At 47.8% G+C, this 23,251-nt stretch overlaps 2 protein-coding genes across 2 annotated transcripts in view; one reads left to right on the forward strand and one right to left on the reverse strand.

Annotated features, from left to right (window-relative positions):
- Positions 1–11,517, reverse strand: part of VSIG10 (V-set and immunoglobulin domain containing 10) — an 84,744-nt gene extending 73,227 nt beyond the window's left edge. Inside the window, exon 1 of the mRNA XM_033955197.1 lies at positions 11,231–11,517. The gene's annotated coding sequence lies outside the window, so the exon portion shown is untranslated. The remainder of the gene's footprint in view (positions 1–11,230) is intronic.
- Positions 11,518–11,862: 345 nt separating this feature from the next.
- Positions 11,863–22,784, forward strand: PEBP1 (phosphatidylethanolamine binding protein 1). The gene is made up of 4 exons (XM_033955199.1): positions 11,863–12,264; positions 13,382–13,491; positions 19,738–19,838; positions 21,791–22,784. Exons 1-4 carry the CDS (start codon positions 12,022–12,024, stop codon positions 22,006–22,008), a joined length of 672 nt encoding a protein of 223 aa, XP_033811090.1. The 5' UTR covers positions 11,863–12,021; the 3' UTR covers positions 22,009–22,784.
- Positions 22,785–23,251: the final 467 nt, after the last annotated feature.

The raw sequence follows: 23,251 nt of genomic DNA on the forward strand, positions 1-23,251 counted from the left end.
ACGTTGAACTTCATCTGCCATCTCATTGCCCATTCCCCTAGTTTGTTCAAGTCCCTTTGCAATTCTTCGCAGTCCTCCTTTGTCCGAGCTCCACTAAATAGTTTGGTGTCATCCGCAAATTTTATTATCTCACACTTCGTCCCTGTTTCTAGATCATTTATGAATATATTAAATAGCAGCGGCCCGAGCACCGAGCCCTGCGGAACACCACTCGTGACCTTCCTCCAGTCCGAGTAGTGGCCCTTCACCCCTACCCTCTGTTTCCTACCCGCTAACCAGTTTCTGATCCATCTATGTACATCTCCGTCCACCCCATGGTTCTTCAGTTTTCGGAGTAGACGTTCATGAGGCACCTTGCTCTTCCCCCAGAACGTCGTCTAGTTGTGCAAGAAGTGGAATCCTTCTTCCTCACACCAGTGCCTTATCCATGCGTTGACTGCTTGCAGCTCCGTCTGCTTCTTCTCGTCGGCCCTGGGCACTGGCAGGAACTCCAAGAACACTACCCTTGGTGTTCTGGTCTTCAGCTTCCCTCCTAGCATCTGGAACAGGTTCTTCAGTCCTTCCCTGCAGTAGTTCCTATTGCTCACGTTGTTTGTCCCCACGTGGATCACCACCGTCATATCTTCCTCCTCCACGCTGTCGATGATCCTGTTGATGCGACTCACTATATCTTCTACCTTGGCTCCCAGTAGGCAGGTCACCAGCCAATCCTGTCTTCCTCCCACTATGTGGCTGTCGACTTGTCTGATGATGGAGTCCCCCATGACGATTGCTGTCCTCTCTATCTTCTCTAGCCACAGGTCCATGTCCCTGGTGTATGACCATCTCTTCAGCCGTAGGTCCGTGTACTCTATGCACTTCCATCTTCCCTCATCCTGGCGTTGGCTTGCACCGGACTCATCTTCCTTGTGGTTGTCCTCCAGGTGGTCCTCGCTCACTGTAGGTGTATCCTGGTCCTCATTCACTGTAGGTGTATCTTGGCAGCTCCACTGTTGTTGGTGATTTTCCACGGCCTCCCTGATGAACTTCTCTAACTCCCTCACTTCTTCCTTAATGGTTTCCTATGTCATGAAGTTTTCTGCCTCTCTGTTCTCCTCTTCCACTGCTCGAAGTGCTTCTAATTCCAGTATTCTGCCCTCCAGGAGTCTGACTTGCTTCTTCAGGCCCTCCAATTCCTCGCATCAAGTGCATGCATAAGACCGTCTCCCAGAGGGGAGGTAGTAATATATGTGGCAAACGGTGCAGAAAACTGGGTAGCCTAACATCCTGCTTCTGTCTGCTGCATCCATTGCTGTTCACTTACCGGTCTGTCATCTGAAGTGGCTTCTTCTTGTGTAGGAATCTGTGTAGCATCCTCGGTGTTACTGTGAAATCCTTTTCTTGATTTTAAACCTGCTACCCCTGTTGCTTGTGTGTGTCCTCTGTGTCTGCTGTGATTGCCCTCTGCTACTACTGTGTTTGTTTATCTACTGCTTGTCTGTCCTGTTGCCCTTGTTGTATTTGCCTGTGTTGGTGTCCTTCCTTAGTGTTTCTTCTTTGTTCGTCCCTTCTTAATCTTTTCCTATCGTAATAAATTTTACATTACTCTGGTTCCAATCATAATTATTTTAGCAAAGTTTTGTATTATTCACCGTTATAATTTACGGCTATTGTAAACATAATGTAAATAAGTCATAAGTCTGTAAATTCAAATATTTTGTGTTCCTGGCTCTTTATTAGTATGGGACATACGATGGCAACGACATTTTTGGAATGTCCTGTCATCCGGGACACAAGATAGGAAAAGATTAAGGCCCTTCACAAAGGCGTTCTCGCTAAGGCGAGCGCCTTTAATGTTCGCCTTTGATGTGTGCCGAACGGTTGAGCTCCTTGGCCCCTCCCCTTTAAGGAGTAGCTCCAGTGGATGATGTTGAGGGATGGGCGGAGCTACCTCTCACCGATGTCCCTTGCTCTCTCCTGCCTTCTCTTGCTCCTTCTTCCCCTCTCCTGTTCTCTCCTCTCTTTCTCCTTTCTTGCCTCCTGCTTGCCTGCCCAAGCCTGTTTAACTGAGCTCCATTGGCCTTTCCCCTTTTAAAGAGGAGCTCCAGTGGATGACATTGGGGTGGGGTGGGCGGAGCTACCTCTCGCCAATGCCCCTTGCTCTCTCCTGCCTTTTCTTGCTCCTTCTTCCCCTCTCCTGTTCTCGCCTCCTGCTTGCCTGCCCAAGCCTGTTTAACTGAGCTCCATTGGCCCCTCCCCTTTTAAGGAGGAGCTCCAGTGGATGACATTGGGGTGGGCGGAGTTACCTCTCGCCAATGCCCCTTGCTCTCTCCTGCTTTCTCTTGCTCTTTCTTCCCTTCTGCTTTTCTCTCCTCCTTTCCTGCCTCCTGCTTGCCTGCCCAAAGTTTTACCGTAATTTATTCAAACAAACCAAGGTGGTTTAGAATTTCTTCTCCCTCCTATATAAAGATCACAAGGGCCTACCCAGTTTGCCCATAATCACCTCCTGCTCGAGGGAAGCTTCCATGGAGAAATACCTACCTCAGAGAACTGCCTTGGTCTTCTTCAAGTGTGGAATAACTTGTGACTGTGTGAAATCTGGTTTCAATTTAAGAAACAGTTAAAACATGCCACCTCTTTTACTAAGGCGTGCTTGCTAAGTCAGCATGTACGAAATGCTAATGTGTCCATAGATTTTAATGAACCTCTCTGTTTGTTAACTGCATTTTTGTGGTTTATTAGTTGGCATTAGCAGATTTTGAAATGGTTTGCTTCTAGCTTATGTATGTTTTAATTGATGTAAACTGTTTAGTATTTTTGTAAATGGTATAAAAAAGTTTTAAATAAATGAATAAAAAACCACCTGTGCTGCTGACAGCCTATGTCAGGGGTAGGGAACTCCGGTCCTTGAGAGCCGTATTCCAGTCGGGTTTTCAAGATTTCCCCAATGAATATGCATTGAAAGCAGTGCATGCAAATAGATCTCATGCATATTCATTGGGGAAATCCTGAAAACCCGACTGGAATACGGCTCTTGAGGACCGGAGTTCTCTACCCCTGGCCTATGTACTCATTCTCATGAGCTGGTCCACTAGATCCAATGTGGAGAACAGATGAGAAGCAGACATTTTCTCTACTGTTCTCCCAGAAGAGCTCAGGACATTTTACATGAATTTATTCAGGTACTCAAAGCATTTTTCCTTGTCTGTCCTGGGGGCTCACAATCTCTCTAATATACCTGTAGCAATGGGGGGATTAAGTAACTTGCTCAGGGTCACAAGAAGCAGAGCTAGGTTTGAACCCACAACCTTAGGGTGCTGAGGCTGTAGCTTTAACCACTGTGGAACACAAATAGCAAAAAAGAGGAATGGAGGGAAAATGTAAAATATACTAGAAAACAATCACTCCATTAGGTCAGTACACACTACTAGAGAATGACACGGGGAAAAAATTTGTCCCCGCCTCTGCCCCGTCCCCATGAGCTCACCCCCGTCACCATACCGTCCCCGTAGGCTTGGTCACCGTCCCGTCCCTGCGAGCTCGGTCCCCATCACCACCCCGTCCCCGCAAACCTAGAGAGAAGATTGTTCTTTAAGTAGAAGGAGTTAACCAAAGTGGATGGGATTGGGGAAGGGAGGTGGGGAGGTAAGGAGAAAAGGCAGGGGAGATTGATAGGGAAGAGTCAAAAGGGGATAGCAATTCAAATATTCTTAATCTAGCCTCTTTCCCAGCGTCGTTTTCCCACTCTCTCTTCCCCATTTCCCAGCATCTTCTCCCTCTTTCTTCCCCATTTCCAAGCGTCTTCTCCCCACTCTCTCTTCCCCATTTCCCAGCATCTTCTCCCCACAGTCTCTTCATTTCCCAGCGTTTTCTCCCTACTCTCTCTTCTCCATTTCACAGCGTCTTCTCCCCACTCTCTCTTCCCCATTTCCCAGCATCTTCTCCCTACTCTCTCTTCCCCATTTCCCAGTGTCTTCTCCCCACTCTTTCTTCCCCATTTCCCAGCATTTTCTCCCTACTCTCTCTTCCCCATTTTCCAGCGTCTTCTCCCTACTCTCTCTTCCCCATTTCCCAGTGTCTCCTCCCCACTCTCTCTTCCCCATTTCCCAGCGTCTTCCCCCTACACTTGCTTCCCCATTTCCCAGTGTATTCTCCCCTCTCTTTCTTCACCAGTTCCCTTCAGGCTGCTTCAGCGTTTTCTCCTCTCCACTCCCCCCCCAGCACCCTTTGCACGGTCCAACAGCTCCCTCCCGCTGGCCGTGCATCTCCCTCCCTCCCTTCCCCTTACCTTCTCTTTGTGGCGATTTCTATAAAGCTATGTATTGTATTGTAGCCGGAGCCTTAAGTTGCGTCGCGTTAACTGCTGGAAAAGTCTCCTCCGATGTAACCGGAAACAGGAAGTTGCTTCAGAGGAGACTTTTCCAGCAGCCACACGCGAAGCGACTTCAAGACTCCGGTTGCAATACAATGCATAGCCTTAAAGAAATCGCCACGAAGAGAAGGTAAGGAAAAGGGAGGGAGTGAGATACAAAGCCAGCCGGCGGGAGAGAGGGGGCTGCCGGACTGCGTACTCGTTCACCACGCATGCTCACTCCTTTAACTATGCAGACAAGACCATTCACCACTCCATGGGGCGGTGAATAGCCTTGACCCCGTACTCGCGGTGACCTTTTTTTTGTCACCGTTTTGGCAGGTTACCTGCAGCTAGCTGCGGGTAACAACCACCATGTCATTCTCTAGTACACACCAACACAAGAAAAAGTATTTTAAAGCAAAAGAAAAGTCTCAGACATGGAGAGGTGTTCCCACTCTCTTCCATCCAAGCATCACTGGCAAAAACGGCAGGTAGGAGCCTGAAAATAGTCAAAACTAACTAGAAAAACAGGCTAGTTAGAAAAGAGCCAGGCCGATGATCATTTTGTGGCTTTTAAGCCACTGCTTCAGGGCTGTGACACCAGCGCTCAAGACTATCGATTTGCAGAGTAAAACTCCTGCTTGCTACCACCGTGCCACAATCTCCCCATTCTCTTTTTGGTTGGGCTGAGAACTTTTCAGTGGCTCCTTGTATTGTGATGTCATAATGCCTCATTCCACCAATGCCTAAAAGCCAACCTTATTGATGATGTCACAATGGCTTGGTTTCCCTCTACTTGAGCCCATTTGCAAGATGGATTTGCCTCATTGAAATGAAAAATGTGGAATAACTTGTAAGTTTCATGGCTCCAAAACATGGAGTGTGTGGCGCAGTGGTTGGATCTACAGCCTCAGCACTCTGGGGTTGTGGGTTCAAACCCCGCGCTGCTCCTTGTGACTCTGGGCAAGTCACTTAGTCCTCCATAGCCCCAGGTACGTTAGATAGATTGTGAGCCCACCGGGACAGAGAGGGAAAATGCTTGAGTACCTGATTGTTAAACCGCTTAGATAACCTTAATAGGCGGTATATAAAAAAAACCTAATAATAATATTTATTAAATTTTCTATACTATTCTCCCAGAGGAGCTCAGAATGATTTACATTAATTTATTCAGGTACTTATCATATTTTTTCCTCCATTAGACGCACTTTTTCCCCCAAAAAGTGGGTGGAAATAAGGGTGCATCTTATGGAGAGAATACCCAAAGCACCCCCTACCATTAACTTATTTTAATGCTGCAACCCTCCCTTGCTTGCCGGCCCTCTTCCTCCCCCCTTTCCCCTTTTTTTATTAACTTCTGGTGCCTCATTCGCTGGGAGTGGTGCACAAGGGTTGCTGGCTGCCTGGTCCCCACCGTTTCCCCGAGAATGGATGGCAGATATGGCAGCCTCCTCTTCTGTTCTCTCATAGCGGTGCACCAAGCTGCCTACCTGGTCCTGTGCTGCTTCCCGCAGGCAACCTGGTGTGCTGCTATGCCGCAAGAGATCAGAAGAGGTAGCCATGTCTGCCGTTCTCGGTGGGGACCAGGCAGCCAGCAACCCTTGTGCGCTGCTCTCAGCGAGTCAGGCACCAGAAGTTTAAAAAAAAGTTATGCGCGGGGGGGGGGGGGGGGGGGAAGGAAGAATAGGACCGGGGCCTGCCTGCTGCTTGCCGCCTGCCTGGGGTGAGGAGGGAGAGGCCGGAGCTTTCCTGCTGCCTGCCAGGGGGGGGAAAGAGGCCTGCGTGCCTACCTACCTACCCTGTCCCTACCTGCCTGCCTGCCACTAGGCCTGCCTACCCTGTCCCTGCCTGCCCTGTCCCGGCTTACCACTAGACCACCAGAGGGGGATAGGGTATAGAGCCAGGCAGGGAGGGGGGACAGGGTGCAGAGCTTGACAAGGAGTGTGGGGTTGGGTGCAGAGCCTGGCAGGGATAATTTGATTCAGAATGGTTTTTTTCTTGTTTTCCTCCTCTAAATCTAGGGTGCGTCTTATGATCAGGTGCATCTAATGGAGCAAGAAATACGGTAAGTATTTTTCCCTATATGTCACGGTGGGCTCACAATCTATCTAACGTACCTGGGGCAATGGGGGATTAAGTGACTTGCCCAGGGTCACAAGGAGCAGCATGGGATTGAACCCACAACCTTAGGGTGCAGAGGCTGTAGCTTTGACCTCTGCGCAACATTATCCCCTACATGAAGAAACAGTCTTTATTAAATATACTCCCAGGATTCAAACAAAAGTTCCTGACAAAATCAGCTGCGTCAGGGGCATGGTAGCTGAAACAATCAGATGCTGACTGATCCTGTGCATATAATATATGTGGACAATGTGACAAGTTGGCAGAATATACTACTGTGGGGGTTTTGTTTGAGCCCATGAAGCATTAACTGAGGCTTTATTCTCAACATATATTTATGCTGTGTTCCGCTGAGAGCAATAGACTGTGACTTGCCCATATCCTGTATTGTAGTGCACAGTGGTCAGTGGAGTGAGCACCAACATTGTGTCAAGCATAATTTTTGGTTTTTTATTTCAATTACCCCAACATTGACTGGTTAAATGTTATATCGGGGAGTGCTAGGGAGGTAAAATTCTTAGATGTCATAAATGACTGCTTCTTGGAGCAACTGGTCCAGGAACCGACAAGAGGGGGTACTATTTTAGATTTGGTCCTTAGTGGAATGCAAGACATAGTACGGGAGTTAACTGTGTTGGGTCCGCAGGGAAACATTGATCACAACGTGATCGAACTTGAGCTGATACCGGGAGTAATGTCACAAAAGAAATCTACTGTAGAGGCGTTTAATTTTCGAAAGGGCGACTATGATAAAATGAGGAAAATGATTAAAAAGAAGCTAAAAGGTTCGGTTGCAAAGGTTAGGACTGTAAACCAGGCGTGGATGTTATTTAAAAATACCGTTGTGGAAACCCAGACCAGATGCATTCCACGTATCAGCAAAGGTGGAAAGAAGAGGAAACGAGAGCCGGCATGGTTAAAAGGTGAAGTGAAAGAAGCTATTAGAGCCAAAAACTCACCCTTTAAAGAATGGAAAAAGGATCCGCACTGGCAAGTTAGATGCAAAGCATTGATAAAGACAGCTAAGAAAGAACATGAAGAGAAAGTTGCAAAAGAGGCAAAAACTCATAGCAATTTTTTTAGGTACATCGGAAGCAGAAAACCTGTGAGGGAATCTGTGGGACCGTTGGATGACCAAGGAGCGAAAGGGGTGCTCACGGAGGATAAGGCCATAACGGAAAGACTGAATTAATTCTTTGCTTCGGTTTTTATGGAAGAAGATGTAAGAGATCTACCTGAACCAGAAATGGTTTTCAAGGGTGATGATGCGGAGGAACTGAAAGAAATCTCAGTGCATCTGGAAGATGTACTGAGACAAATTGATATGTTAAAAAATGATAAATCGCCAGGACTGGATGGTATACACTCCAGGGTACTAAAAGAACTGAAACATGAAATTACTGACCTGCTGTTAGTGATATGTAACCTGTTGCTAAAATCGTCTTTAGTACCTGAAGATTGGAGGGTGGCCAATGTTACGCCGATTTTTAAAAAGGGCTCCAGGAGAGATCTGGAAAACTACACAATGGTAAGCCTCACTTTGGTGCCAGGCAAAATGGTAGAAACGATTATAAAAAATAAAATTGTGGAACATGTAGACAAACATGATTTAATGAGACGGAGTCAGCATGGGTTCAGCCGATGGAGATCTTGCCTCACAAATTTGCTTGACTTCTTTGAAGATGTGAATAAACATGTTGATAAATTTGATATAGTGTTTCTAGATTTTCAGAAAGCTTTTGATAGTTCCTCACGAGAGGATCCTGAGAAAATTAAAGAGTCATGGGATAGGTGGCGAAGTTCAGTTGTGGATTAGGAATTGGTTATCGGATAGAAAACAAAGGGTAGGGTTAAATGGTCATTTTTCTCAATGGAGGAGAGTAAACAGTGGAGTGCCACAGGGACCGGTGCTATTTAACTTATTTATGGATGATCTGGAAATTGGAACAAGTGAGGTGATTAAATTTGCAGATGACACTAAACTGTTCAAAGTCGTTAAAACGCATGCAGGTTGTGCAAAATTACAGGCGGACCATAGGAAATTGGAAGACTGGGAGTCCAAGTGGCAGATGAAATTTAATGTGGACAAATGGAAAGTGATGCACATTGGGAAGAATAACCTGAATCACAGTTATCGGATGCTAGGGTCCACCTTGGGGGTTAGTGCCCAAGAAAAGGATCTGGGTGTCATTGTAGACAAGTTTGCTTGTATTTGTTACAAAGCTCTCTTTGGGATTCTTCCAGCTTACCTAGTCTCCCAGTTCTCTCTCAACGGTTCCTACAAGAGGACTCGCAGAACAAACCTATTTAATTACCCCTCCCTGAAATCTTACCAATACAAAAAGTTTCTAGATAGAATGTTATCATTCCAGGCAGCTAGGCTGAACACAAGGCTTGGAAAACCCATACTTAAGGCCACTACATACGCTGACTTTAGAAAATCCCTGAAAACTCGATTGTTTAACAAATTCTAAATTCCCAACCCACCTCATGCTCTCTACAGCCCTCTTCTCTACCTCGCCACCATCCCAATTCAAGATTTGAGACTAACTTATACTCTCTTTCCACCTTGTATCCCATGTACTGACAAAATGTATCTTGATTGTAAACCACTTTGAACTTCACGGTATAGCGGTATATAAGAAATAAAAATAAAAAATTAATTAAATTAATATGATGAAACCTTCCGCCCAATGTGTGGCAGTGGCCAAAAAAGCAAATGGATGCTGGGAATTATTAAAAAAAGGGATGGTTACATATGTTTTATTCTTGTCCAGTTGTTTTGCGATTTTGGAAGATTCTTCATCATATTGCTCAGCTTTGGAAAACACGTTGCTTGCCTCATCCCAAGATGCTTTTCACTATTTCAGCCTTGGCTCATCCTGTTCCGAGAGGCCTACGCTCTTTTTTGAAGCGTGCCTTACTGTTTGGAAAGAAAGCTATTCTAGTACATTGGCTGGATGCACATCCTCCTACCTTGGCACATTGGTGATCCTTGATGATTCATCAATTGAAGATGGAACGTTGCGACATTCCTGAGATGGACTCTGTTAAGGGTCATCAATTACAACTTACTTGGGAGCCTTTTTGGGCCTCTGTGACCGGGTATGCTCGTAGCCATGTATTGAATATTTGACTGTGTAGTTTTTTCTTGAATTGTCTTTGACATTTGCTCTTTTGCTGCTCCATGCCTTTTATTTTCTTGTATAATTTTTATTTATTTCTTTATTTTTTGGGTGGGGAGAGGGAGTAGTTTTTATGATTTGGAAAATTTGGTCTATGCTGTATTATTATTCTGTTGGTTTTGACTGTGCTTTTGACCAATAAAAAGTTTTTCTATAAAAAAAGGGATGGTTAACAAAACTAAGAATGTTATAATGCCCCTGTATCGCTCCATGGTGCAATCTCAAGTTGGAGTACTGCATTCATTTCTTGTCTTCTTATCTTAAGAAAGATATAGTGGCGCTAGAAAAGGTTCAAAGAAGAGCGACCAAGATGGTAAAAGGGATGGAACTCTTCTCGTATGAGGAAAGACTAAATTGGTTAGGGCTCTTCAGCTTGGAAAAGAGATGGCTGAGGGGAGATATGATTGAAGTCTACAAAATTCTGAGTGGAGTAGAACGGGTACAAGTGGATCATAAGAACTGCCATCTCCGGATCAGACCTTCGGTCCAAGTCTGGCGATCTGCACTCACAGAGGCCCAGCCAGGTGTACACCTGGCATAATTTTAGTCACCCATATCCCTCTATGCCCCTTGTAAAGAGATGTGCATCTAGTTTGCTTTTAAATCCTAGAACGGTGGATTCCGCAATAACCTCCTCTGGGAGAGCATTCCAGGTGTCCACCACTCGTTGCATGAAGCAGAACTTCCTGATATTTGTCCTGGACTTGTCCCCCCTTAGCTTCAGTCCATGTCCTCTTGTCTGTGTCACATTGGACATTGTAAATAATTTTTTTTCCTGCTCTATTTTGTCGATTCCTTTCAGTATTTTGAAAATCTTGATCATATCCCGTTGCAGTCTCCTTTTCTCAAGGGATCGATTTTTCACTCCATCAAAAATTACAAAGACTAGGGGACACTCAATAAAGTTACGGGGAAATACTTTTAAAACCAATTGGAGGAAATTTTTTTTCACTCGGAGAATAGTTAAGCTCTGGAACGCCAGAAGATGTGGTAGGAGTGTTGCCAGAGGATAGCAAGCTGGTTTTAAGAAAGGTTTGGACAAGTTCCTGGAGGAAAAGTCCATAGTCTGTTATTGAGAAAGACATGCGGGAACATAAGAATTGCCGCTGCTGGGTCAGACCGCGGTGGCCCTTAGGTCAAAGACCAGTGCCCTGAGATTAGCCTTACCTGCGTACGTTCCAGTTTAGCAGGAACTTGTCTAACTTTGTCTTGAATCTCTGGAGGGTGTTTTCCCTTATAACAGACTCCGGAAGAGCGTTCCAGATTTCTACCACTCTCTGGGTGATGAACAACTTCTTGACATAAAAGGACATTAGTTTCTAATTTCTTCAAAAGTCTTTCATGAAAATCCAAATCCACAATATCAACCGGTTCACCTTTATCCAGATGAGTGGCGTCTCGGGCAGTGGCACCCCCTTCCCCTACCCCATACCTCCTTCATGTTCCAAGTGCTTGCTGAGAAAATGGAAGGGGCACACGCACGCGGCAGGGGTGTGGGGAAAGAGGACAGGTGCCTGTGCCCCTTAGAAAGACCACCCCTGGGGCAGGTGGCCCCCCCCTTACTATGCCCCTGATCCACCTGCTCATTTACCCCTTCAAAGAAACGCAGTAGACTGGTGAGGCAAGATTGCCCTTGACTAAAACCGTCGAAAACGGTGCCAGAATTCAGCACGGGGGAGATTGACATGCGCACAAGAGCAGGGCGGGAGATGCTGGGAAGCCTTGAAAAGAATCGCGTCCGTCCCTCGCTCTCCCCTTGTGGTCGCAGCCAGTCACTGCTCCGTCGGGTTAAATCCTCCCTGGTCTTACGGTCTGAGGGGGCGTGGCCACGGCCCAGCCCCTCCCTTGGTTACTCCGGCGCATGTTCTCGTCCAAAGAGCAGCTCCCCTCGGGGTCGAAACCCTCGCGGTCTCAGAGAGGGCGTGGCCGCGGCCCAGCCCCTCCCCTAGTTACTGCGGCGCACGCTCTCGTCCAAAGAGCAGCTTCCCTAGAGGTCGAATTCCTCGCTGGCCTCGCGGTCTCAGAAGGGGCGTGGCCGCGGCCCAGCCCCTCCCCTAGTTACTCCGGCGCACGCGCTCGTCCAAAGAGCAACTCCCCTAGAGGTCGAAATCCTCGCTGGCCTCGCGGTCTCAGAAGGGGCGTGGCCGCGGCCCAGCCCCTCCCCTAGTTACTCCGGCGCACGCTCTCGTCCAAAGAGCAGCTCCCCTACAGGTCGACATCCTCGTTGGCCTCGCGGTCTCAGAGGGGACGTGGCCGCTGCCCCGTCCTTGGTGACTCGGGCGCTCCGCCTCCATTTTCTAGAGGTTTCTTTGGCGCCCGAGGAAGCCGGAATGTGCGCGCGTGGAAGCCGAAGCCCCGCCCCCGCTCCTTTTAAATGGCTGCATGGGGGCGCGCGCCGCTAGTTCGTTTCTTGGCGTCGCGAGAGAGGCTTGTTGTTTCGTCGGGCGTTTGTCCGTTTTCTTTTTCGTTTTCTCTCGTGAGGGGGCGGCTATGCCGGTAGACGTGGGGCTGTGGGAGGGGCCGCTGAGTCTGCACGAGGTGGAGGAGAAGCCGGCCCACCCGCTGCGGGTCCACTATGGCTCGGTGGAGGTAGACGAGCTGGGCAAAGTGCTCACTCCCACGCAGGTACCGCCTTCCTTTGGCCTGCGCACGGCCTCGCTTCACAGAGGGTGGGGGAGAGGGTCAGGAGTGGGGTCAGGAGGAGAGGAGCGGGGGAGGCAGGAGGGGAAGAGGGTCAGGAGTGGGGGGCAGGGGAGGAGGGGGCAGGAATGAGGAGAGGAGCAAGAGTGGGGAGAGGGGGGAGGAGGGGGGAGGAGTGAGGAGAGGGGCAAGAGTGGGGAGTGGGGGCAGGAGTGAGGAGAGGGGCAAGAGTGGGGAGTGGGGGCAGGAGTGAGGAGAGGGGCAAGAGTGGGGAGTGGGGGCAGGAGTGGGGAGTGGGGGCAGGAGTGAGGAGAGGGGCAAGAGTGGGGAGAGGGGGAGGAGAGGGGCAAGAGTGGGGAGTGGGGGCAGGAGTGGGGGCAGGAGTGAGGAGAGGGGCAAGAGTGGGGAGTGGGGGCAGGAGTGAGGAGAGGGGCAAGAGTGGGGAGAGGGGGAGGAGAGGGGGAGGAGTGGGAGCAGGAGTGAGGAGAGGGGCAAGAGTGGGGAGTGGGGGCAGGAGTAAGGAGAGGGGCAAGAGTGGGGAGAGGGGGAGGAGTGGGGGCAGGGGGGAGGAGTGGGGGCAGGAGTGAGGAGAGGGGCAAGAGTTGGGGGGAGGGCTCCTCTAGGCCAGGGGAATATCTGGACCCCAGCCAGAGGCTGCAAGAAGAGAGGTTGGAGAAGCTGCTGCTGGGGTCCAGGGTGGCCTCTTGCTCCTCTGGAGTAGCCCAGAAGCCGCTTGCAACCAACTCCTGAGCCCAGGTGCCCACTTTGGGCAGAAGCCAAGGCAGGGTGCCACGGTCAGATACTGCCAGCTCTTACCTGTCCTTGACATTGTCACCCTTAACCCCTTCTCTTTTACATACTGCAAACTTTGCTGGAGTGTACATGGGGTGGGCTGAAAGACAAGAACTAGCAAATGAGATCGAATGTCTCCTTTTGCAAATCATTTTGGGTTGACCTGTCAAAACTGACAGTTGAAAGAAGTAAAATTTGTTAACCCTTGGGCATTGTAATTCATTCCACTGATGGCTTCTTGACAATTGGCTCCGTTTTTGATGCACTAAATACAAATAAATTGCATTAACAATTTTTCCAATTGCTGCAGGCTCAGAGCAGACCAACAAGCATTTCATGGGATGGTGCTGATCCAAACAGCTATTACACTTTGGCATTGGTTGACCCAGATGCCCCCAGCAGAAAGAACCCCAAATACAGGTGAGGGGGGTGGAAGTAAGCAATATTTCAAAGGTAGCTGGTTGCCTGTGGACAGAGCTTGTCTTTCTTTTAGGAAATCATCCATTCTGCTTCCGTACTTGTAGGGGAAGGGGAACCTGCAATGATAAAAGCTAAGTTTAATTGAACAATAAGTTATCTTGAATATAAATAAAATTGAATAAATTTAGATATAAATAAGAGTAACGCTACAAAGTAAAGTTATAAAGGGAATAATGAAAAATACCACTGCTACCAATTTCGAATGAAATGGTGGAATCTGAACTCCCAGATAGCTGTTCTTACAGTGTTTAAGGACTGGATGAATTTGGACGAATTTGATATGTAAGTGAGTCAGAGAGGTTGGGATCCGTACTTGTAGAACATCTTAAAATCAAGGAATCGATAGAAAAATAACTTTGATAACTAAACTGAGGATTTTTAGTCTCTTAAATTTTGAGAGAGATTTGCCATGCTAGTTGCATGTCATTTGGACTTGAAGTGGTTTGAACAGTTACTCTGAAGATATTTTAATTATTTATATTCCACATAGCCTACAGGTCTATGCAGATTACAAATTATTCAGGTACTCAAGCATTTTTCCCTATCTGCACAGATCTTTGGGAGTGGGGGGGAACAGGCTCTGCAACCTGAAAGATAGTTTTCAAAGGCTCACGTCATGCTCTCAGCATCCCTCTGCTAAACCCTCTGTATCAAAGTCAGAATATAATGAGACCATATCATTACATTACTTTTATCCAGTATTTTTATATCATTCATACCGGTTGTAGTTCAGAGAGGTTTATAAAATAAGAAGCTGGATACAATCATTCATAACTGAAATATAAAAAATTCCTTTGTTTAATTTTATTTGAGGTTTTGGAGGTTCGTAAATTTCCTAAAAACACGTTTATTTTTAAAAATCTGGGACCCTTATATACAAAATTATCCTCGAAAGCAAGAAGTATGATTCTTAATACTTTATATTAAATTTAAGTAAATGTTTTTAGTATTATTTATTTGGTATTTCATGTCACCTTTCATTCTAGGGTATGGAGAGAAATAGGAATGATGATTTTAATATATGTTAAATTTCTTGAAATGTATTTCTGTTTAATTCATTTATTATAATATAATAATATTAAAAAAAAATCTAAAGTATAAATGAAATAAATAGAATGAAGGGGGGTAAGGGGGATATAGGAAAAATAGATTAGGTATATAGAAATATATTTTGGAGGAATGATAAAATATGTATGCAAATGTTTTATTATGAATTTAATTGTAATGAATATTTCTTTGTTATTGAATGAGAGTACCCAAGAAAGGGACTTGGGGGTAATGGTGGACATGACAATGAAGCCGATGGCACAGTGCGCAGCGGCCGCTAAGAAAGCAAATAGAATGCTAGGTATAATCAAGAAGGGTATTACACCCAGAACGAAAGAAGTTATCCTGCCATTGTATCGGGCAATGGTGTGTCCACATCTGGAGTACTGCGTCCAATATTGGTCGCCGTACCTTAAGAAGGACATGGCGTTACTCGAGAGGGTTCAGAGGAGAGCGACACGTCTGATAAAAGGGATGGAAAACTTTTCATACGCTGAGATTGGAGAAACTGGGACTCTTTTCCCTGGAGAAGAGGAGACTTAGGGGGGATATGATAGAGACTTACAAGATCATGAAGGGCATAGAGAGAGTATAGAAGGACAGATTATTCAAACTTTCAAATAATAAAAAACCAAGAGGGCATTTGGAAAAGTTGAAAGGGGACAGATTCAAAACGAATGCTAGGAAGTTCTTCTTTACCCAACGTGTGGTGGACACCTGGAATGCACTTCCAGATTGCGTAATAGGGCAGAGTACGGTACTGGGATTCAAGAAAGGATTGGACAATTTCCTGCTGGAAAAGGGGATAGAAGGGTATAGATAGAGGATTATCCCAGGACAAGCAGGCATGATATTGTCACATGTGGGTGACGTCATCTACGGAGCCCCAGCGCGAACAGCTTTTCAAGCAAACTTGATTGAAGTTTCAAGTTTGCTATGCTGCACCACGCATGTGCATGCCTTCTTGCCCACTAGAGGGCGCATCCCCACCTCGTGGTCCTCAGTTCTGTTTTTTCCGCGGAGCCAGAAGCCCTGTTCGTTTTGTGCTCCGTGCATTTTGGCCTTCTGCCACCACGACTGATTGTTTTTTCTAGGTCGCTGTGCTTGTTTTTTGTTTATATTCTTCGTTCGCGTGTGCGTATTGTAAAAAAAATAAAATAAAAAAAGAGTTTTTTCGTTCGGCTCCGGGGGCTCCCGGGAGCCGCGGCCGCGGGACCTCGTTCGTTCCCGGCCAGTTTTTTGATTCATGTCCCGTCCCTTGACGGGCTTTAAAAAATGCACCCGGTGTGATCGGTTGCTTTCCATAACTGATCCCCACCGGTGGTGCTTGCTTTGCCTGGGTCCCGAGCATCCAACTGACTCCTGCACTCGGTGCTCTACTTTTCAGCCGAGAGCTCTCCGCCGCCGTCGCGCTCGAATGGCAGACCTCTTTGCTGTGGACCCCGCGGCGGGGAAGGGCTCGACGTCAGCCTCGGCTTCGGCCCCGGCCTTGACCTCGGCCTCGACTCCCTCGACCTCGCCACGTCAACCTTCCTCGTCGAAGCCGGCGTCCTCGACCCTGAAGTCAACAGTGGGTAAGTCCTCACTTCCTTCTTCTGTTCCAGGGTCATCCAAGAAGCCATCCTCGGGCTCTTCGACGGGGGCGGGTGGGTCGTCCTCGGCCCCGCCCCGAGCGTCGAAGGCGGGTGCCCCACGGGAATACTCGAGACCGAGGTCGCCCTCGAACCCGTCCTTGCCCTCGACCTCGGTAGTAGACCAGCCTGAGCGGAGTGTGCGGCCTCGGGATAAGGTGCGTAGGGTTCGCCGGATTTCCTCCACCTCTTCCTCGTCGAGGTCCTCCCGGGGCACATCGCCCTCGTGTCGGCCTCGGGCGAAGCGTCGGGCGAGGAAGCCCAAACGTCTTCGGGGCTCTCCTCGACGACGCGGTTGCTCCTCGCCGACCGGGACGGAGACCCTGCGCGTCTCGGAGCTCCGCCTCGATAATCCGAGGCTTTTCCGTTCTTCTGAGGGTGGGTTATCGAGCGACCCCTCGCCGAAGGGGAGGGAGCTTGCCTTGGTGCCTCGTACCCTGGGGACTTCCCTCAGGGGGTCCTCGGGGCATCGGAGGTCTCCGACCCCAACCAAGTCCTTGGGTGTGGCTTCCTGGGGCTCGGAGTCTGGCACGGGTAGACCCTGGTATTCCCGTGAGGCTTCTCCTTCCTTTTTGGCGGAGCGGGCCTCTCGTTCTCCTTCCCCGCCTTCCAGGCCCTCCTCCTTTTCGAAATTTGTTTTGGACATGGGGAGGGCATTGGATCTCGACCTTTTGTCGGGCTCTCAATACACTAAGGAATTTTTGGAGGAACAAGATCTACCTTCTCCTCCGTGAGAGTCTCCGTGTCTGCCTTTGAACAAGGTGCTTCACCAGACGTTTCTGAAGAACTTGGATTCCCCTCTGACCATCACGGCGGTTCCTTTCAAAATGGAGTCGAAATACCGTACTGTCCCCTGTAAGGGGTTCGAGAAGGTGCAGTTGTCCCACCAATCTTTGTTGGTCGAGTCGGCGTTGAAAAAATCGCAGCCTTCTCGGGTCTCTGCAGCAGTCCCGCCTGGGTGGGAGGGGCGGACCCTGGACAAGTTTGGTCGTCGCCTCTACCACAACTCGATGATGGCAACCAGGGTCCTTAATTATGCCTTCACCTTTTCATCCTATTTGCGGCACATGGTGAAGGCGATGCCTCGTTATCACGGGGTCATGCCGGATTCCCATAAGAGGGACTTTGGCAAATTTATGGACTCCTTGTCTCAACTGCGTCTGTACCTTTTCCATGCTGTTTATGACGCCTTTGAGTTGTCCTCCCGGGTCACTGCATTTGCGGTGGCCATGCGCCGTCTCGCGTGGCTCCGCACGGTTGATATGGACCCGAATTTGCAGGAGCGCCTGGCCAATTTGCCATGTGTAGGCTCTGAATTGTTTGATGAATCTCTTGAGGCGGCGACCAAATGCCTGTCGGAACATGAGCGCTCCATCGCCTCTTTAGTCCGTCCCAAACCCCGGGTGGCGACTCCGAAACCGTTCAGACCGCCACCACGCCGCTACCCACAGAAGTCGACGCCGGCGTTTTCCAGGCCTCCACCTCGGCGTCCCCCTCAGCAGAGCAGAGCGCCCAACCAGAAGCCTCAGGCGCAAGGGGCGTCTAAGCCCGCGCTGTCTTTTTGACGTGCTGCGCAGATGGGGGCTGGTCCCCTCCGCACTGTTGCCGAGCCCGCTTCCCATCGGGGGCCGATTGCGAGCCTTTCATTCAGTCTGGGCTCGGATAACTTCAGACGCTTGGGTACTCCGTGTCATCTCGGAGGGTTACTCTCTCAACTTCTTGACGCCGCCGCCGGAAAACCCGCCAGATGCGGCTCCTTCCAGTCGACACCAGCTCCCTCTCCTCCTCTCGGAAGCCAGGGCCTTGTTGAGACTTCGGGCAGTGGAGCCGGTACCCCCCACGCAACGGGGACGGGGGGTTTACTCCCGTTATTTTTTGGTCCCAAAGAAGACCGGGGACTTGCGCCCCATTTTGGACCTCTGGAAGCTCAACAAGTTCCTGGTCCGAGAGAAGTTCTGTATGTTGTCGCTTCCGGTCCTGTACCCGCTGTTGGAAGCAGGGGACTGGATGTGCTCCCTGGACCTGAAGGAGGCTTACACCCATGTTCCGGTGCATCCCGCCTTCTGCAAGTTTCTTCGATTCCAGGTGGGGGAGTTGCACCTTCAGTATCGGGTCCTCCCCTTTGGGCTGGCTTCGTCCCCTCGAGTCTTCACGAAGTGTATGGTAGTTGTCGCAGCGGTCTCAGGGTCTGCAGGTCTTTCCCTACCTGGACAATTGGCTGATCAAGGCCTCTTCCAGGGAGGGGGTTATCTCAGCGACCCGACAGACTATCATCTTCCTTCAACGTCTGGGGTTTGAAGTGAACTTTCCCAAGTCTCAGTTGTGCCCGGCTCAATCCCTTCAGTTTATCGGGGCCGTGCTGGACACGGTTTGCCTACGGGCGTTCCTCCCGCCTCCGCGGTTGGAGGCCCTGCTTTGCCTGAGTTCCCAGATTTCGCTGCAGACTTCGGTGTCGGCACAGGGTCTTATGGTTCTACTCGGCCATATGGCGTCGACAGTGCATGTCACACCGTTCGCCCGCTTGCACCTGAGGCTTCCTCAGTGGACCTTGGCCTCCCAGTCTCTGGATAACACCTGTTACGGTAAGTAACTGTGCTTTACTGCACAGGTCCTGGACCTGTTTGGCTGCTACGTGAGCGGACTGCTGGGCACAATGGACCTCAGGTCTGACCCAGCAGAGGCATTGCTTATGTTCTTATTGTATATTTATTTGATTCCTTCAATAAAATGTTATCACAAAAATTGAGGATTTAGTTATAGAAACATAAGAGCAGATAAAGGCCAGATAGCATCTCCTCCTCTCTGCAACAGATCCCACATACCTGTCCCATGCGTTCTTGAACTCAGATACAGTGTTTGTCTCCACCACCTCTACTGGGAGACTATTCCATGCAACTACCACCCTTTCTTAAACAGCATAGTCTTGATAGCAGAAAAAACTATTATAATTTATCTTAGTAATATGTAATAGTGATGCATTTCATGATTTGGGAGCCCAGTATGTGGGCCTTTGCATGATAGAAATGTTAGTTTTCAATTATTTTGAGTTCCATAATTAGTGTATTGTTTTAGCAATAATAGAGCAAGAGAAAATATTGTCAAATGAATTCTAGAGTCTATTGGCAACCAGTGAAGTTGAAGGTAACTTAGGGCTCCTTTTACTAAGCTACGATAGCAGTTTTAGTGCTTGCTTAGCGTGTGCAGAATTGCTGCATGCTGGTGTTAGTTCTAGCTGTGTAGCGCGGGTTTAGTGCGTGCTAAAAACACTATCGCAGTCCTTAGTGTAACCTTATCAAACTTAAATCTTAGTTTCTTCATCTCATGCCTCCTATTCATCTCATGCCCCCATGCCACTATTTTTGGAAAGAGTGAACAAGCGATTCACATCTACCCTTTCCACTCTTTTCATTGTTTAGTATTTACTCCTGAGGGAATTTTTTTATAGTGGTGAAAATGCAGCCATGTCTCTAATTTTCTAATGCTTAAGCTCGTCTGTTCTTTCCTGTAGGGAATGGAACCACTTCTTAGTGGTAAATATGAAAGGAAGTGACATCAGTAGTGGACATGTGCTTGTGGACTACGTGGGTGCTGGCCCACCTAAAGGAACAGGTCAGTACTGCAGCACCATGAAGAAAATCCAAATGCTGAACATATAAACAAGAGAGAGAGAATAATTAAATATAATTAAAATGGTGAAAGCAGGGCCCTCTGTGTGAGCAGATTAACCACCCACCCAGAGGCTTAAACCAAAAGGCTAAAACACTGTTTTCTGCCGTGCACCATCATCATGGGAGCCCTGCTTGTGTGCTCTATAGAGAGCTCTCTGCTTAGCAGCTCGACATCACTCCCTGGTTTTTTGACAGTTTAAACAATATTATCCAGAATTTCAGTATTTTCATGAAATTATAGTAGAGAAAATGTCAGTCTTATGTTCAAGTTTTTCTTGCTTAGTGACTTCTAGCAGCACACCTTTGTGAAAGCCCACCTTAGTACATTAGAGTCTTGGTTAACCGGGACTCGCACAACTGGCAAAAAAATCGCTGGTGGAAAAAAAAGTCCCCCGAAGCGTGGCAGCGGCCTGAGCCGCAAATCCTCCCTACCTTAAGCCTCGAAGCAGCTATGAACTCCCCTCCCTCCTGCCCCAAAACACAAGTGTGGCAGTGGTCCTGAGCCACAAAGCCCCCTCGCTCAAACCCCTGAGTGGCAGAAGCAGCGGCACTCCTGAGCAGCGAACTCCCTTACCCCCTCCCTCCCTCTCTTCTTTATCCGAAGTGCGGTGGTCAGCAGGAGGCACGAGAAGGAGGTAGCGAGGGGGTTTGTGGCTCAAGACCATTGCCGTGCTGTTATCTGGTATCCACCAATCCCCGTGGGTTCCAGATCAACTGATATTCTACTATACTTCACTTTGCCTTTGTTGAAAACCATTTGTGAAAGCTAACATTCCGAATTAAACACTTTTTTCTATCTTTTCTTGCCTGAGCAGTTTATTTTTCCATTTTTTCTCAGTCCCCTTTTCTGCTTTCCTTTGTTTTTTCATAAGTCTTCCCAGGATCACCTGTCCATTTTACATTTTGTCCCTGTGTCCTGTCCAACATCTGTCCTCTTGTCTCTATCCTGAGCTTCTCCCCATTCCCTTGCCTCCATCAATCGCCTCTTTTCAAACAATGCCCCCATCAAGCATTCTTTACCATGTCTGTTCTTCTCTGTGCTGAGCATTGCTTCAATGTCCCTGTCTCTGTGCTTAGTCTCCATCTAGGATCTCTTCTCTTACTTTGCCTCTCTCTGTTCAGTGTCTTCCACCCCTTAACCAGCCTCTCTCCCCTCAAATCTGCATATCGCTCTCTCTCCCCTATCCCATCCCCAGCCAACATCTTTTACCTTCTCACCCCTCCTGTCCCCACCTTAGCCAGCATCTCTCACCCCCCTTAGCCAGCATATCTCTCTCCCCCTGTGTCCCCCAGCCAGCATATCTGATAACTTTATTCCGTTCCCCTTGTTTTTTCCTTTAACCTCTTCAAATATTGTAATTTTACCCTTTTGCCTCGTTCCTTATATCTCCAGTGTTGCTCAATATGCTTTTTTTTCCTTTTAGTTAATTTAAATGTTTTTAGTTCCCCCACCCCAATTTTTATTGTATACTGCTTAAATTTTAACTTTGGTTTTATATTGGTGATTTATCACATAAATTGAACTGAACTTTTCACCCCCTGCTCCCACCTCCACACCCAGTCAACATCTGTTTCCCCATTGTCCACTACCTCAGTGATGCTGATTCTAGTCAGTGACAGCCTGCTGCGGCTCTGCAGGCCTCCCTCTACTAGTCATGCCGAAAAAACGTAGGTGACATCATTGAGGGTGGGACGCCTGTAGAGTCCACACCGGCTGCCTGAAGTTGTGGCTGGTAGCGATTTGAAGAGTGCTGCCTGATACCAAATTCTGCACAGACCTCTGGTAATTACATGTCCCTGAGGAACTTTGCATAGCACAGAATTGCAGCAGGAGTAATAGTATATAGAATAAGCCTCAGCTTTACCCCGCTAAACTTGTACTTCTTCCTCCAGGGCTGCACCGCTACATCTGGCTGGTATACAAACAAACAGGACCATTGAAATGTGATGAGCCTATCCTGTCCAACCGCTCTGGCGAACATCGAGGGAAGTTCCGGCTGGTAGACTTCCGTAAGAAGTACAAGCTGGAAGCGCCGCTGGCAGGCACTTGTTGGCAGGCTGAGTGGGATGATTATGTCCCAAAGCTTTATGAACAGCTGTCTGGAAAATAGAAGTCAGACAGAACTGGCACCAGCTTACACTTCTTAGCACTTAGTGTGAAAAGCTAGATCCAGATTAATGTAGTGACTTTCTTTTGCTATTGAGCCCAAATATCCTCTTGTAAGGCTCTTTGGAATGAACTACACCTGGCAGTGACAAAAGGGCTAAAGGCTTTTCTTCTGCCAGTCCAAAGGATGCTAAGTGTCTTCAGAAGAGGGGAAGGTTAGGTCTGGTATTTCACTTTTTTGTGTGTAGTTAAATACCTAGACTGCAAAGCTTTGTAGAACTGAAGTGCATGTAGCTTGATGGAATGGCCCAGTCAATACAGAGAATTAGTGTCTTAAGCCTAAGACTGAAGTTGTCAGATGTTTTGCTATCTTTTGACTAATTGTAATGGCCAGATGACGTGCAGTTGTGGAATCCTAACCTGGGAGTGGGCGAGAGATGTCTCTGTTCCTGTTGAAGTTAATGCTTAGTCTGTTTTCTGTCTCCCCCCAGTCAGAGCAGCACTTAAGTTCTTAATCAGCATGGCTTATGTGACAAGTGTCCATTTTACATTTGAAGGGCAAGATGAGGTTAAGAATCATCTGAGCAAGATGGGAGCAGCACTTTGGGCTACAGCCTTGAGTCTAGCACGCAGTAAACTTTTTAACTTGTTAGTACAGTATTTTCTTTCAGCGTTAGTGTTCATTGTTTTGCCTTGAAGCAGCAAAGCATGTTTTGAAGTGTACAGATACTGGTGCTTGACAGTGTACTCGTGTATCAATAAAGGTTCAGTTAAACAGCATGTGTTTGCCCTTTATTTTACCTTAATTTGAGGACTAGTGCTTTTTGCTTCTAATTTAGGTGGTCCTGTCCTTCACTTGTATCTCCTAGGTCTGTAATAATCCCTTAACCTGTTTTTTAGCCATGCATATATCTAAAAAGAAGGAAAACTTCAATAACCAGAACCACAAAACATTTAGAATGTCAAACTAATGATAGCAACTATCTATAAAATGTGATCATAAATCCTGTCTGATTGCCGTTTTGTCTTATGGATGGCAGGAGGTGATGTGCCAACCCCTGACGACTGACTTTGTTGGTTGGCCTGATTGTGCTGTGGTTTCTTTGGTATTTTGGCTTTTGGACTTGGATGGAACAGATGCAGCTGCACTTTGACATCAGTGAATTGAAAGACGTATGATTCTTTGTAGAGGAGATGGCTGGTTGATGGCATTTTGAGTTTAGAGAAAATGTTGGATGAGTTGGCTC

The sequence above is a fragment of the Geotrypetes seraphini genome, chromosome 8 (assembly GCF_902459505.1).
Source record: "Geotrypetes seraphini chromosome 8, aGeoSer1.1, whole genome shotgun sequence".
Taxonomy (NCBI): Eukaryota; Metazoa; Chordata; class Amphibia; order Gymnophiona; family Dermophiidae; genus Geotrypetes; species Geotrypetes seraphini.